The sequence below is a fragment of the Lissotriton helveticus genome, chromosome 3_1 (assembly GCF_964261635.1).
Source record: "Lissotriton helveticus chromosome 3_1, aLisHel1.1, whole genome shotgun sequence".
Taxonomy (NCBI): Eukaryota; Metazoa; Chordata; class Amphibia; order Caudata; family Salamandridae; genus Lissotriton; species Lissotriton helveticus.
In genome coordinates this window covers 1,344,004,443-1,344,019,495 of record NC_136061.1, presented here as the reverse complement: position 1 = coordinate 1,344,019,495, position 15,053 = coordinate 1,344,004,443, and the positions used below count along the sequence as shown (strand labels likewise).

The window sequence follows — 15,053 nt, the reverse complement described above, 5'->3', positions numbered from 1 at the left end:
ACTGCACTTGTGACTGCCTGCTCCGTAGTAAAATATTGCAATATTTAGTGTTTAGAGGGGTTCCTAGAGCTTTGGGCCCCGGTGTCCCTGCACCATTGAATTCATGACCCTAGTGCATGCAAGGTAATTGCACTTGTGATTGCTTATTTAGTAGTTAAATATAGAAAAAAAATGGTGTTTAGTGGGGTCCCTAGAGCTTTTGGCCCAGGTGAAACTGCACCTGCTGCACCATTCAAAGCAAGCCCCTTTTAACTCTAAGATAACTGCAATTGTAACTGCCTGTTTAGTAGTCAAATATAGCAATATTATGTGTTTCGAGGAGTTATGACAACTTTTGGGCCTGGTGCTACTGCACCTGCTGTCTCATTCAAATCATAACCCTGTGGTCTGCACTTGTGGTTGCATGTTCAGGAATAACATATAGCCATATTAGGTGTTTAGTGGGGTGCCTGAAGCTTTTGGTCCCAGTGCCACTAAACCTGCTGCACTATTAAAATCCTGACCCTAGTGCTTGCCAGATAACTGCCATTAAGCTTAAGATTCACCCATTTCCTATAAAAAGTTAGCATATTGGGTGTCACTTAAAAACCTTGGTGCCAATCAACTTAGAATCAAATGTACACATAGTCTCTCAAAGGCAAAGTTAAAATTACTAAATGGCAGAGTTGGAATAATTGAGCCACTGTCCCATATTTTAATTTGCCTTGCGCGACATATCTACTTATATAAATATTATTCTGCCTTGGCATCTGTGACTGGTTTCATCTTACTCATACGGCTATAATGTACCCTGTGCAGGTATTTAAACTGTTTCACCCTCAATCTCTTAGAGACCACCAATACTCTGAGGGTCATTTTACCATCCACTCAGTCTTTCTCTTCCAGTGTACTTACATCTTGCTCCTAGTGTTCTTTAACCGCATGCGTGGGGCCGTTTTTCCCGCGGTATGCGGCAATTTGCGAATTACCGCGTTACATGACGAGCTCAGCTCGTCATCAGCACACGGTAGGTAACGCTGAGCATGGAAGGGGTTAAGAGTTAACATGGGGCCTGGAGTGCTGTTGACCAGTGTGGTCTACTCTTCTCACTACGCCTTCACATAGTGGTGCATGCCTCTATGAGTTTGGCCCCAAATTGGGAAATGAGAAGCAAAAGCTGTACTGTTTCCTATTTAAATAAAGAAAGGCTGTTTCATGGATAACACCACGCATTTGCCATGCATCCTTTCATAAAACTTAAGCAGCAATAAAGGAGAAAAGTCAAAATCTGGCTAACAGGAAAAATTAATGTGATTGCACAATGTACACTTGCAATCAGGAGAAACAAAAACTCTCTTCGTGCATCCTCCTTTTTATATAATTGTTCTTCACCCACCCTTTGGAATGTCAAACAATGGTTTTAATTTGTAAAGGTTTAGGAACAGTTTTTAAATTAAGCAATTCAAATGATTTTAATGTAGTTACATATTATGACAATATTTGAATATATCTTCAAAGAAATTCATTAATTTTATAAGAACATGCCTTTTCTGTTAAAAAGAAATTTTGCACAGTACTTTGGGCATACCAGTGCCTCAGTTTGCTATCTGCCAGAACATAGCCCTTAGTGAAATGCAACCCTAACCACTCACTCATCCAGCCATCATCTAAAATAACATATTCCATTGTACCTATTAATATCCAAACAAAGGAAACACAAAATAAAGACTCTGAAGTCCTAGTACAAGCAGTAAAATGTAACAATAGACATTGATGGCTGTAAGTTATAAGCAAAACAGGATCAAATGAGTTTACGTTGATGCACAGTGCAGTGCACCATCATTGTTTAATAGCAGACATGCATCAAATGGCAATAGTGAAACATTTTCGGATTTGAAACTGGCCCAAATTGCTTTAGCAATGTTCATAAAACCACTAACAATTTTCAGACACAAAAAGTCGAAATTCAATAGCTTTATATAAATAAAGTTTTATTGTAATTAATAGAGGAAAGGTTAATATGCATGAAAAATATTTGGCTATATACAAATTATTGAGCTTTTCCTTTGAAATGTCTGTCCTTGCTGCTGCTAGTGTGTGTTTCTGCAGAGCAAAGTGTGTTTAAATGCAAAGTGTGTTTAAGACTGCAGTACCGCCTCCTGGCTACGGGGGCAGAGCGAGCAAAAATATTAACACACTTGATGAAACACAGGTCCCCACAAGGTCATTTTTTTAAAAGTTGTAAAAATTGGCACACATGTTCTTGAAGTAATTTTTTATCATTTAGAAGACATTGCCTTGTGGGGACCTGGGTTCAGGTCCCCACAGTGCAATCAAGTCCCCACAGCGTGAGTGTGTTATCACACCCAAGTCCCCACAAGGATAGTAACACAAACAAACAAAAACAAAAAAACACCCACCCACCCACCCACACACACACACACACACACACACACACACACACACAAACTTCCGTCTGATTTTAATGTTTTACATGGGGACGCAGGCAAAAAAAAGTCCAACGAGATTAATACATACATGGCTTACAAATGGTACTTGGGATAGCATCAGTTAAAGTTACAGACCCTACGTTACTGTAACGTCTGCCCGCCTAAATATCTCCAACACAGCTGAACAGCTCATCTTAAACACGGGCCTCAGGTGCTATACTTGACGCGATGTCTGCTACCGAAGGCACAAGTGTTTAAGAAATTAAGCCCGCTGACGAATGTTGTCTTAAGTAAATAACAATATGCTTTTGGACAGCCGTGGTGCGTCCATTGGGGCGTAGGGGCGTAGCCCAACTAGCCACATGGACCCACCGTCGGCGTCGCGTCGTCAATGTGCACCGCGCATTAGCAATCCTAATATTTAAAATACAATCCGCCTGACCGCCTCTGGGAATCCGGGACACACCCGGCGATTTCGGAGTGCGCAGGGTGGTGGCCTCAGCCTGCTGCAGCTTGAGTGACAGACAGTCCACACACTCAGGCTGCAGCAGACCGTAGTGCGCAAGTGCGATTTGGTGTGAAACTTGCCTGAGCATGCGCACTGTAAGTTCCCCTTAGAGAGAGCGGGACCAGGGGGTGCTGGTTTAGCCAGCCGCAGCCCCTGGGGTTTACATAGGGCGACTGGGCGAGCAGCAAATATGCCCCCTAGCCAATCCTGGCGCAGCATGCAGCGCCAGGATTGGCTGGTCCACTGCGCAGCATCCATCATTGGATGCCGCGCGTGGGGGTGGCACACACTGCCTCAGCCGCATTGTTATGGCCAATCACTGTGTGACTTCTTGTCACAAGCCATGCAGTGATTGGCCATTATGCCAGGATGTGTGCGCTAGCTGCTGTGACGTCAGTTCTTGTTGTAGCGTGGTTAGTCCCTGGAGCTCGCCACACCTCGTGCGCAGCAGAGACCCTGTCCGTGTCACCGTGACTGACTCCCTGAGGCGCCTCACCGTCACCAACGTCACGACTTTCTGTGCAGTGCTGACTTGTGCAACAAAAGGTATTGATCATCAAGAATCCTTTTGCACATACCATACAGAGGCAATCAAATGATAATCTTATCCCATTGTGTGCTTGCAAGATTAGAAGGTCATTTGCTCTCTGTCCCTCCACTCTCTGGTGGGACACAGTGAACACAGACGCTCTGCTTCTTCCCCATCCCCACCTATGTCATCTGCCTTGGCTTCCCAGCCTTCACATCCTGCATCTCAGTGGTGTGCACACAGTGCTCCGCTCACTCGGCCTACCGTCGCGTCGAGGCTCCTGCATTAGCAAATACTCCAAGAGGGCGAAGCAGCTGGACTCTTAAGGCAAGAGCAAAGTCAGCCATCTTCCGTGATGGCAGTGGAGTTTACATGGGCACTGTTGTGCATTAATAATACAAGATGATCAAAGGAATGTATCAGTTGAATTTTTAACCTCACTGGGTCTGGTAGCCCTCTTAACATTGGTCTATCTGCATATTTGTTGTACATTTGATTGTGTATTTTTTGTGTAACTCGGACTAAGTATTTCGTTTATATTCCGAATTTCCGACTAGTTGCTGACTGTGAGAAGAGACGGGCTGGGCAACATATTTTTTTTTTTAGTTGGCTGGTATATCTATATTGTGAGTTGTTTATTTTCTTTCTTTCAGAACAAATATGCTTTTTCATACAATTTTTGTGTTCAGAAGTTAATTTATATTCAAGGAAATAGGTTGATTTGAGTCCGGGTGTCTGGACCTCCTGGCCATCATCTCATATTGTGCGATTCTTCGTGCTTTTTAGTGATTTGGAGATTTGCATTACTTCTAAGAGACTTGCAGTGATTTCTAAGTGACAAACAATTCGTGTAGGTCCCAGGGCACGTCGCTCAGGTTTCTATGCAAAAATAAAGACACAAAATGTAGACAGCAAAACAAATTAAGACAGAAAATAGCAATCAGAAAAATATATTGACACCCTATAAAATCCCAAACAAATGTGAAAGTTGTGGATATTTGAGTACTTATAGTCTAGTCTGAAATGGCCCCTGCTCTTCCCCATTACCTTAATTTTTGTTGCTGGAAAATCTGACACATGGATTTTACACCACTGTAAGTGTACTTTATATAATTGTAAAATGTCACAAACCCAGATTTTGTGATTGAGTAGGATTTAAGATCACATTGTTTTTTGTGCATAAAAGTATGAGAATCTGCCCCACGGCGAGAAAAGGCATGAAGCATGTAAATATAGACATAGAAGGATAAAGAGTATTGGCCATCTTTAACGAGAGAAGCATCTATCATTACTTATTCTGCATATCTGAAAACATTTCTGCAACAATTTCTTTTCAACTTTTGCTTGCCCCACATTGGTGAACAAACTGTCTCAAGCACCATTTCGTAGACCGTCATGCAGTTCTAATAGCCGCTCTTCTAAATGTGTGTCACTACCACTCAGCATTACTGTCCTTTCTAGCTCTTGAACTAGGCACTTACCAGATACAGTATTAATACAGTATCTTCACATTAACTCTAATTGAGGGGGTTGAATTATTCAGTGTATGTATGTAGTGGTATTTATATAGGTGAAAGACCAGAACGCTCTACATTGTTGGGAGACGATCTACAAGAGGTGTGAGTCAAGCAGGTATAACACAAATATATTTCACTTGTTATATTTCACATTTTATGTAATTAATTACAACATTAATCATTAAGATATGTGCTAGTCAATACTAATCTTCTGTAAACCATCAACTATCACAGCTCTAGCCGTAATGGATCTGGAACACCCTCAAGGCGTTTCCAGAGAAGGAAGAACCTATCTAAGAGTGATATATACTTAAAAAAATATTTATTGCATTTCAGGATTCTTCCAGCAGCGTGCGAAAGGGCCCACCCTGCATAACAGGAGATTTACCAAAAAAGAATGCAGACATTTTACTTTTTTTGTTAAACAATTCCACATCCCTCCCCCAACCCATCTCAGAACACCCAACAGGCAGAGCATATGTAACATGATCACACTTATGCAATATAGTGCAGCCTCCAGTAGCTCAATAGGTCTTACATCTAAATCATTCAGCACATCAAACCAATTATTCCTAAGCAATTATAGCAAGTGCGGGTTTTCCAACAGGTATACGGTCAGTGGCGCCCAAAGATCTTTAGGCCTGGAAGTTGCAGGTAGCTCCTCGGCATATACCTTTGTTTGTTCTTTGCAGTCCAGAAGATCTCGAATCCACTTCATTAATGTAGGGCCCTACTTGGCACCCAATGCATTGCGACAGCACGTTTAGCAAACAGAGTAGGTATGGCAACAATACGTCTATTGCATGGTTTAATCTTTTTTACCAGCCCGAGCAGACACAGTTTGGGTGTACATTCAATCCTTTCAAGTATTATTTCAGTGAGCACCTTTACAACTTGCTGCCAAAAAACAAATATAACAGCACATTCCCATGCCAGGTGCATAAAGTTAGCCCCATCATGCCCGTTCCTAGTGCATCTTGCATCCTTCCTCATTCTAAATTTCAACAGCTGCACAGGGGTGTAATACAACTGATGCAGATATTAAAATGTATAATGAAAGATTACAATTGGCAGTCAGGCACCCCATCACTTTGCAGCAGGACTCCCAGCTTTCCCATGTCAAGTGGACCGTCCGCAAGCTCTTCATTCCATTTATCGAATGAGGAGGAGTCCGACCAGTCATTTTCCCTTTGGGAAGCTTTATATAGTCTGGTGATCAGCCCTCTACTTTCCCTTCCTGTTAAAATCGCCTGTAGTGCTTTCAGAATCTTGGGCTCTGTAGGGAACTTGGGGTATAAGGATCGCACTGCCAAGCGCAGTTTGGTGTTTGTGGACCCAAGCATTGCATAGTACTGGTGACCAGCCTGAAAATCAGCCAGTGACAAAAAGGACCCATTCAAATATATGTCGCCAAGTTTGGTAACCCCTGCATTTTGTAGAACAGCTAGGGCCCCACGCTCCTGCGCCACAGTGATACCAAGGTGTGCAGCAATCAGCATGTCTGGTGCATATATATTTTCTCTCTGTGCATGCTTGGCAAGGGTCTTCCATGCCCAAAGAGTACACATGACCGGATAAATCTCCTTCCTGGTACCTCCCTCACCACCTAGCAGGATCATAGCAGTTTTAAATGGTTTGAAATAAAGGAGATGAAAGAAGTTAATTTGTTCGTTGTGTTTTGCTCGGCCCATTACTAAATAGGTTTTCCATGCGCTCTGCTCCCTTAATTATCACACTGAATGCGTTCTAATGGAAACGTGGTAAAGGGAAGGCGTGTTTCCCAATGCTTAGTGAAGGCTGTTTCCCAACTGCTGTGCAACTTCTTCTACTCTTAGAGCTGAGATTTTCATGAAAGTCTTATAGTCTGAATTCAGCACCTGAGCGTAATAGGATGGAATGTATGAAGCTCTGTGGTTATACCGAATAAGCAGCTACCTATGTTATGCCATCTATTAATGTAATAACTGCACTTTCAAAATTGCTTTATTAACCTTCCTGCTTTCTCAAATTTGCTTGAAAATGCAAGATTTTTCTTCTTTTTGTGTAAATTTTCCGGGGGGTGGGGGAGCGGTACCCCCACCAAACCCCCCCTTATGGGGTTCGGGCCCGCTCGCTACAGTGCAGTATGCAAATCAGTTTGTTCCCCCACCACTTTCAAATGTCACCAGCCGCCCCTGCTTTTGGAGACTGCCTATAAAAACACAGTCCTTTGGGTGCCCAAGACTCAACTGTGACCATCAGGAGGCTAATGAAGAATGTGCAACACACACAAGCGCAAACACAACACACACTAAAGTAGAGCTGATCCCCTGAAGACAACACGCAGCCAAGGCTGCTTTCTAATTAGATGGCTGCTCGCATTTTAACGCCGAGCCCCTCCCGCACTGTCGCGCTCCAGGGGGCATGCTTCAAACCGGATCAGTTTGAGCCAGTGGGGTGTGTGTGTGAGAGTGAGAGAGTGAGAGTGAGAGTGAGAGTGAGAGTGAGAGAGAGAGAGGAGAGAGAGAAGAGAGAGGTTACCTATTAGGACCCGGACTTGGTGTGCGTCGATCTGTTGTCAAGCCTCAGTTACTATTGTCCGCCCGTCTCCTGTTTCATGCTGTCTGGTCCTCTGCTCCCTGTGCCCTGCTGCCTAGCTAGCCTCTATGCAATGCTGCCCACTCGTCTTCTGTGCTCTGCTCTCCTGCCTGGATAGCGAGCTCTGTTGCCTTGTTCCTTTTCCCTGATCGTTGTGTTGTGCTGCCGTCACTTGTCTGTGCTATGGCGCCTGGTCCCTGTGCTCTGCCGCCTGCTCCCTGTGCTATGTCTCCTGGTCCCAGTGCTATGTCGCCTGGTCCCAGTGCTATGTCGCCTGGTCCCAGTGCTATGTCGCCTGGTCCCAGTGCTATGTCGCCTGGTCCCAGTGCTATGTCGCCTGGTCCCAGTGCTATGTCGCCTGGTCCCAGTGCTATGTCGCCTGGTCCCTGTGCTATGTCGCCTGGTCCCTGTGCTATGTTGCCTGGTCCCTGTACAATGTTACCTGGTTCCTGTGCTATTTTGCCTGGTCCCTGTACTATGTTACGTGGTCCCTGTACTATGTTGCCTGGTCCTTGCTCTGCTGATTGGTCCCTGTGCTCTGTCATCTGGTCCCTGTGTGATGTTGCCTGGTCCCTGTGCGAGGTTACCTGGTCCCTGTGCGATGTTACCTGGTCCCTGTGCGATGTTACCTGGTCCCTGTGCGATGTTACCTGGTCCCTGTGCGATGTTACCTGGTCCCTGTGCGATGTTACCTGGTCCCTGTGTTACGTTGCCTGGTCCTTGCTCTGCTGATTGGTCCCTGTACTATATTACCTGGTCCCTGTCCTACGTTGCCTGGTTCATGGCTCTGCTGATTGGTCCCAGCCTTGTGCTTTCTTGTTCTTCCGCTCTGCTGCACGGTCCTTGTGCAGTGCGCATGGTCCCTGTGCTGCGCTACCTGCTCCGTGTGTTCTGCTGCTTGGTCCCTGTGCCGTGCTGTGTGGCGTGAGTGCCACGCGCTGCTCTGCTCTCTGTTGGGCTGGGGTTGGGGCTGGTGCTGCTGGCCAAGCTGTTGGGCGGGGATTGGAGGGCTGTCAGTGTGAGTGAGGAGGCGTGTAATCAAAGGGTGGTGCTTGACCACCCTCACTACTAGCATGCGCTGAAAAAAACACAACAAGCACTGGTCTACGGGAGGGGTCGCAGTGCTGTGCGCGTGATGCGCAGCACTCTTGTCCCCGCCAAGCGGAGCCACACAGTACCACCCCATCAATCCCAGGACCACGCACATCCACGGGGGCTTGCATAGCACACGCTGCACTCAATCAGGGGTACTTAAAAGCATAAGTACCATACAAAGCACAGCACACAGCAGCCCAAGACGGAGCCTCACAAACCAAAGGCTATCTGTACTGCACAGGTCTTATGCAATGGAGAGGGTTCCTACCATTCGGCACGGGGAGTCCCGTGGACTGACACCACAGAATAAAGCGCTACATTCATTCTTCACACTTTGAGCCCTCGATTTAGAATGGATAGCCTGGCAAGCTCAGGCAGATCGCAAAAACAAGCTCACAATAGCACGCTGAGTGGCGTAACCAAACTTGAAACCCCCCCCCTGCAAACTACTATGTGTGCCTTACTCTCCGGACCCACTCAGACGCCGTCAGGCCAGTGCCAGAAGTCTCCCCAATGGGGGCTTTTGTTAAGCCACTGCGCCTTCCCTCCACTGAGCGGCGCAATAGATAGCCCACTGGGGTAACAAAAAGTGAAGGGGCCTCCCTGCACAGTACTTATGGGGGCCCCCTCCGGGCTCAATCAGGAGCTCTCCTGGCCAGAGTTCAGTGCCGAGGGGGTCCCTTGGAGCTTTGGGCCGCCCCGCACCACGTGGGCTGTGGGGGCCTGTGTTACGCCCCTGAGATAGCCTGCTCCCCTGCATCTCTGAGGAGTCGTTTCATAACACTAGGAGCACACCCGAGGGTGAAACACACATCACAGGGAGCGCGGCAGGGGGCGCCACACAGCGCACTGCTGTACACCATGGTGCGCTACAAGCAGCCTGGAAATATGCCTCACCATGAAAACTACACACTGCTCGCCTCCTGGCGGTGCCTCATAGCACAGTTGATCTGCACAGCCACTGCACACGAGGGGAAAGAGCACAGCACTCTTAAACAGCACGTTTCAAAACGGCATCAGTGTGGACACCACACAGCACAGAGAATCGTATTTCACTGGGGCGAATAGACAAGGGGATAGTTTATTATGAACAAACGAGTCCTATGGTATGTGATATTGTCACGAATTATCCCCTTAAGTGAGGCGCACGTTTGGCGGACGTCGTGTGCACTACCTTGGTAGTGCTGCGCACGTCCGTTGAACGTTCCGGCCCCGCCCGCGCAATAGAACGTTCCGAACCAGCGCGGAACGTTCAGCACAGCAAAGGTGTTAAGTAACACTCATACCGTGTACACTGAAAACATTTTCAGTACACACACTTTGGCTTTCACACAGCCTTTTGTCTCTAAGCCCCGTCCCTTTTAGACTGGGAGCCCCGACTTCCAGCTGGGTTGAAAGGTTCCTTATCTTCTTTATGGGACCATCTGGACCCATAAAGAAGATGAGAAACCTTTTACTTCAGCAGTAAGGCAAGGTACCCAATCTGAAAAGGACGGGGCTTAAAGAGAAAGAAATGTGTCATGGCAACCTCTTCTCCAATGGCTGGCCACCGTTTAGGAGGCCAGCCAATGGAGAAGAGGGGCGGGGCTTTACCCTCGCTATTGAAACTCACTCTAAGACATAAAATCTCACGAGCTCAACTGCGCATGTGCGCAGTACGCCACGCGAGACCTTAAAAGAGTTGATGGTACCAACCTGCGAATTAACTGGTAGTCCATGCTTGTTCAATTGGGAGTGTTCCGCTACCAACCAACAGCTGCTTTGAGAAGGCTTTCCCAAAGAACCCCTTGATCGCGGCTGAAGCCAGCAAGCAGTATAAGCGGGCCATGACTACCAGGAAAGCGGAAATACTTGATCAACAATGGGACACCCTTATCGCAGCCACAAATATTAAGAATAATAAACTTTTCTGGGCTGCTGTTAAAGAGATGAAACAATCTAAGCAATTAAGAGTCTAGGATTAATTGTAAAATTTCAAGTCCGGAATGGGAGGCCTATTTTACCGCCGACATTATGTCTGACCTCAACCATATCTCTGCACAATTGTTTCTGGAAGAGTTAGACGAGGCACTGCACCAGAGTGACTTTTAGGTACCACTATTGCTGAATGTTATGATAGTCTTGCTTTCGCCTCTCTGCCTGCGATTTGGCCGACCTCCATAACACCCATTTTTAAAAAGAGGGACCGTTCCCAGCACAGATGCTAAAGGCCCATTTCATTAATTGACACTTCATTATAAAAATTAGGCGGGCCCTATATAATTGTATTAACGACTGGGTTAAAGCTAACTTAATACCTTAAACTAATCAGATTGGTTTTAGACCTAAGAGAGGCACAATGAGCGGTGCATTAACCTTAAGTTAATCATTGGGAAATATACTATAGCCAAAAAATTCCCAGTATACCTGGCCTTCACGGATTTGGCCACAGCATTTGACAGTGTAAACTGTTCAAAGCTGTGGTCCATATTAATTTCCATTGGCTTGGATGCAGCACTAGTTCACTGTTTGGCATACTTGCACAGAGGCATGAAAGCAAGAATCAGAATGGACACTAAAGGGGAAGTGCCAGAAGATGTTGACATCATGAAAGGCGTGAAGCAAGGCTGTGTTTTAGACCCACTCCTATTTATTATATATGTATTCCCAATCTCCACCCCTTCTTACTCACTACCACTTCCGATGTCCCCAAGATCCAAGGCTCTTTTTTACCAGTACAATTTTTTTTTGATAATCAACTTTGATTTTTAAGGAAACAAAAACACCAGTACAGCACGTTTGATCATCCGTCTGTGGAACTTCAGAGTGTGCCTGTAATGATTGTGCACAAACATGCATATGGGTCCCCATCCACAGCGCATAAACAGTGCAATCATGTATATAGGTAAACATCAGAGCCACTCATCCCAATTGGTCCAACTATTTGTCCCAGATCCTCTTTTGCTTGGCTGGGCATCTTATGCTGATGATGACGTGTTGATGGCCCGCCCCCCTGTATTGCTTTGCCCACTTGCGTAATCTGAACTTATGCACATCACTTACACAGAAACTCCAACACTCCTCTGGAGGTGAAAAATGAGTTTTATTAATATTGTAGGCAAAGGCAATAAGTCACTGAAACTAATAAATTCTTGGGCACCGAGTGAAAGGCAATAAACAATGAATATACCACACTATATACATAAATATGATATAAACAGTTAATGTACAAAGCACCTCACCAGATTAATTTGCAGCACCAGAGACTTCGACATCCCTGGGCCAAGCACTGAACACCAAGTCGGGAACCCATAGACCGGGGCTCAGGGGGGAGTAATCTCTTCGGGCACCAACGTTGTCCCGCGAGTGCGTCCACTCCAAGACTGAGTTCCTGAGCTCCACCCCACAGACACCGCTTTTTATAGTTTAAATCAACCTGTTCGAGAAGCCTCTAGCAGGCGCTCTCGACCCTCTATTCACAGGTGCTGGCCCTCATCTCTGCATCAGACCTGCCCAGACAGACCTGCCCAGATTCTGCTTGGGCTATGCTGAGGCCAAAGACATTCCATTCCCTATTCTATGGCCTTGGAGCTCTGTACGGCTATCCTCCCTATGTCCTAGAGATAAGTATGGAATGCATGAAAAACACTCTGAAGGTACACGATAACCTCACGAGGCATCCTCACGAGATGCCTCGCACCCATCTGTACTGGTTTACGTGAAAAACATGTTTATGTTACTGCTTAAGTGTAACTACAGGGCAAAGCAGCACAAAATGGAAGTGCGATGAAATAAAATATCAGAGCATTGCATGGAATCGAGGTCAACATGTAATTTAGCACGTGTAAAATGGCAAATGCAGTACATTCCGCCCCTTGACCTTCGATTCACCTATCATACCCCATTGGCCTAAATACCATGGATCTGGGGCTAAAAAGGGAGACAAGATTAGGAATGCATTGAATGCAACAACATAATGAAATAAAAATGCAAATAATGACTATAATAACACCCAAGATATACCGAAGCTGTCCAAAATTAGGCAGCCATCCAAACAACCAATCCCACCATCCTTATTCAATGTCTTGGGTAACTCTTTTCACTAAATCTTTTAAAGCATTAATATGTGCATGGATAGATATAGAATGATCAGATAAATTGAAACAACAGAGCCCATCAAAGTCCTCGCAACGGTGGTTATGTTTTAGCAACAAATAGTCCACAGCTGCCCTATTCTGCAAAACAGCTTTTCTTGTTCCTTGAACATCTAATAATAATAATTCAGCTAAAGCGGCAGAAGTATGATTGACATTTTTCACTATTAAACAGGCAAGCTTTGCAATTGTCCTGGCATTATAAACGGACAGTCCTGGCACTCCTACAATGGAAAGTGGCAAACTAGTATATTCTGTTCTAGAAAGCAAGTCAATATTGGAGTCACAATCCTCAGGTAATTGAATAGCGGCTCTAGAAGAGCGAATACGTGTCACAGAATGCATGGGAAAAAGCATAAGGCTTAATCGTGATAAGGCACAAGGTCCTCCAGTTATATTAGCTGGTATGTAAGTGTATGAAATATTACCACACGAGAACACCCATCCTTTAGGTAATTTCACATGGTTAACATGACTAGTGGCTAATACTGTGTGATTACAAACCATATCATTGGTAACATTATTACAAAAACTGTCACGTCGTGAATGACATAATGTTTGTTGATCAGGGGTCAATTGTTTGCTTTTCTCTAGTTTCAATTGGCCACACTTGCCAATTTGGGCAGAGTCACAAGTTAGTTGATAGCAAACATCTCCAGTAGAGATATTGTAAGTAACAATACTCGTCATGTTCCTCCAGAGGCTATCTGTAACCTCCGGGCAAAAGCGACAGTACTAATAAAGACTCAGATGTGTTCGAACATCACTTTCCTCCACTACCCCATCAAAGTTAGTTTGGTTGAAGATGTGTAGGAGCACATGTGCAGGGGTAGGTACGGCGACAAGACAGGCGGATATTATATCAGCTGTACTCTGAAGATTTCTCATACAGAAGTGGGAAGTGTTCAGCACATTCCCGGCCAAGTAGGTCCAGATGTTATCCGGTTGCTGCAATAAAGCTGTCATCCGAGGGCGGTTGATCCCCTTCGGCATCCCCGGGCCCTCCCGGACCCCTCCGGACACGCCCAAACACCGACCGCGCAAGCATCGCAGTGGCAAGCCATACTGTGATCTAGAAACAGAAAACAAACTGGTATAATCACTCTCGCAAATAACATTTTTCAGCAGGTACATTTTCCCACTTTTCCTGTCCGGGTTTCATGATGACTAGGACATTATCCTTGCCCTTAGCGATCAATTCTGCAGGTTCAAGAGGTTTGTTTGGGGACTCCACCCACAATTTCGCCCATGGGTTCTTGTCAGTAGATCCAAACCCGCCCTTTCCTCGCACAGTTAGAAGGGCTGGGGCCACCCCCTTCATGACATTTCCTCCATAAACCGGCATGATGACCATTTGGGCAACACGGTCACCGGGTTGCACAATCAGATCATTGTTTCCACTGTTCAATAGGACAACTTTGATCTCCCCCTGGTAATCGGCATCGACCACCCCTCCTAAAACCTGGATGCCTTTAAGGGCAAGCCCAGATCGAGGAGCAATTAGTCCGAAATGCTCTGGGGGGATTTGAACTCCAATTCCTGTCTCAATCAAGGTAATGTCTAGTGGTTGCAATCGATAAAGTTTCAAAGCATGTAAATCAAGACCGGCAGCTTCTGGTGTGGCACGATATGGAGCCAAAGCTCCGGGAGCTGTCTCCCAATACAGAATCGTGTTTGTGGCCACATGGGGCTTAATCTGCAAAGCTGGGGTCAACATGCTCATCAAAGGAGTCTCTGCATCAGCAAGGGGTCGGTTGTTTAAAATCTGCAATGCATCAGACAAATGATCCCTCCACTCCTTCAATGACCCATCAGACAACTTTTTCAACTGCTCTTTCAGCAAACCATTCATTCTCTCAATCAAACCTACTGCCTGTGGATAATAGGGTATGTGATAGATCCATTCAATGTTATGCTGCACACAAAAATCTTGCACAATCTTTCCTTTAAAATGTGACCCATTGTCACTTTGGGCCTGCAATGGAATCCATAATACAAGATCAACAAATTCAACGTTTTCAGAGTGTTAGACTGGGTTGCTCTCTTGCATGGAAAGGCGATGAGATAGCCAGAATAGGTATCCACCACCATGCATGCACACTGACATCCTCGACTCATTGGCATCGGCCCGATGAAATCAATTTGCCATATCTGCCCTGGTAACTTCCCTCTGCCTAACTGGCCTCTCACTACCTGTGGAACTGGTCTGTGCTGAGTATGCTGACAAACAGGACAGTGAACGATTGCAGTCTTAATCAAATCTAG

The 15,053-nt window shown here is 45.7% G+C and overlaps 1 protein-coding gene across 6 annotated transcripts in view; it reads right to left on the bottom strand.

Moving 5' to 3' along the window:
• Positions 1–15,053, bottom strand: part of MSANTD2 (Myb/SANT DNA binding domain containing 2) — a 1,072,267-nt gene that overhangs the window by 930,668 nt on the left and 126,546 nt on the right. The window contains exon 2 of one of the 6 annotated variants that reach the window (XM_078682000.1): positions 3,186–4,345. The exons of 4 other annotated variants lie outside the window; for them this stretch is intronic. In XM_078682000.1, coding sequence (XP_078538126.1) covers positions 4,223–4,345 — 123 coding nt within the window. In that variant the 3' untranslated portion in view covers positions 3,186–4,222. Of the gene's footprint in view, positions 1–3,185; positions 4,346–11,718; positions 13,861–15,053 lie in introns of those variants that run through there. One more of the 6 variants, XM_078681998.1, reaches the window with a different exon arrangement.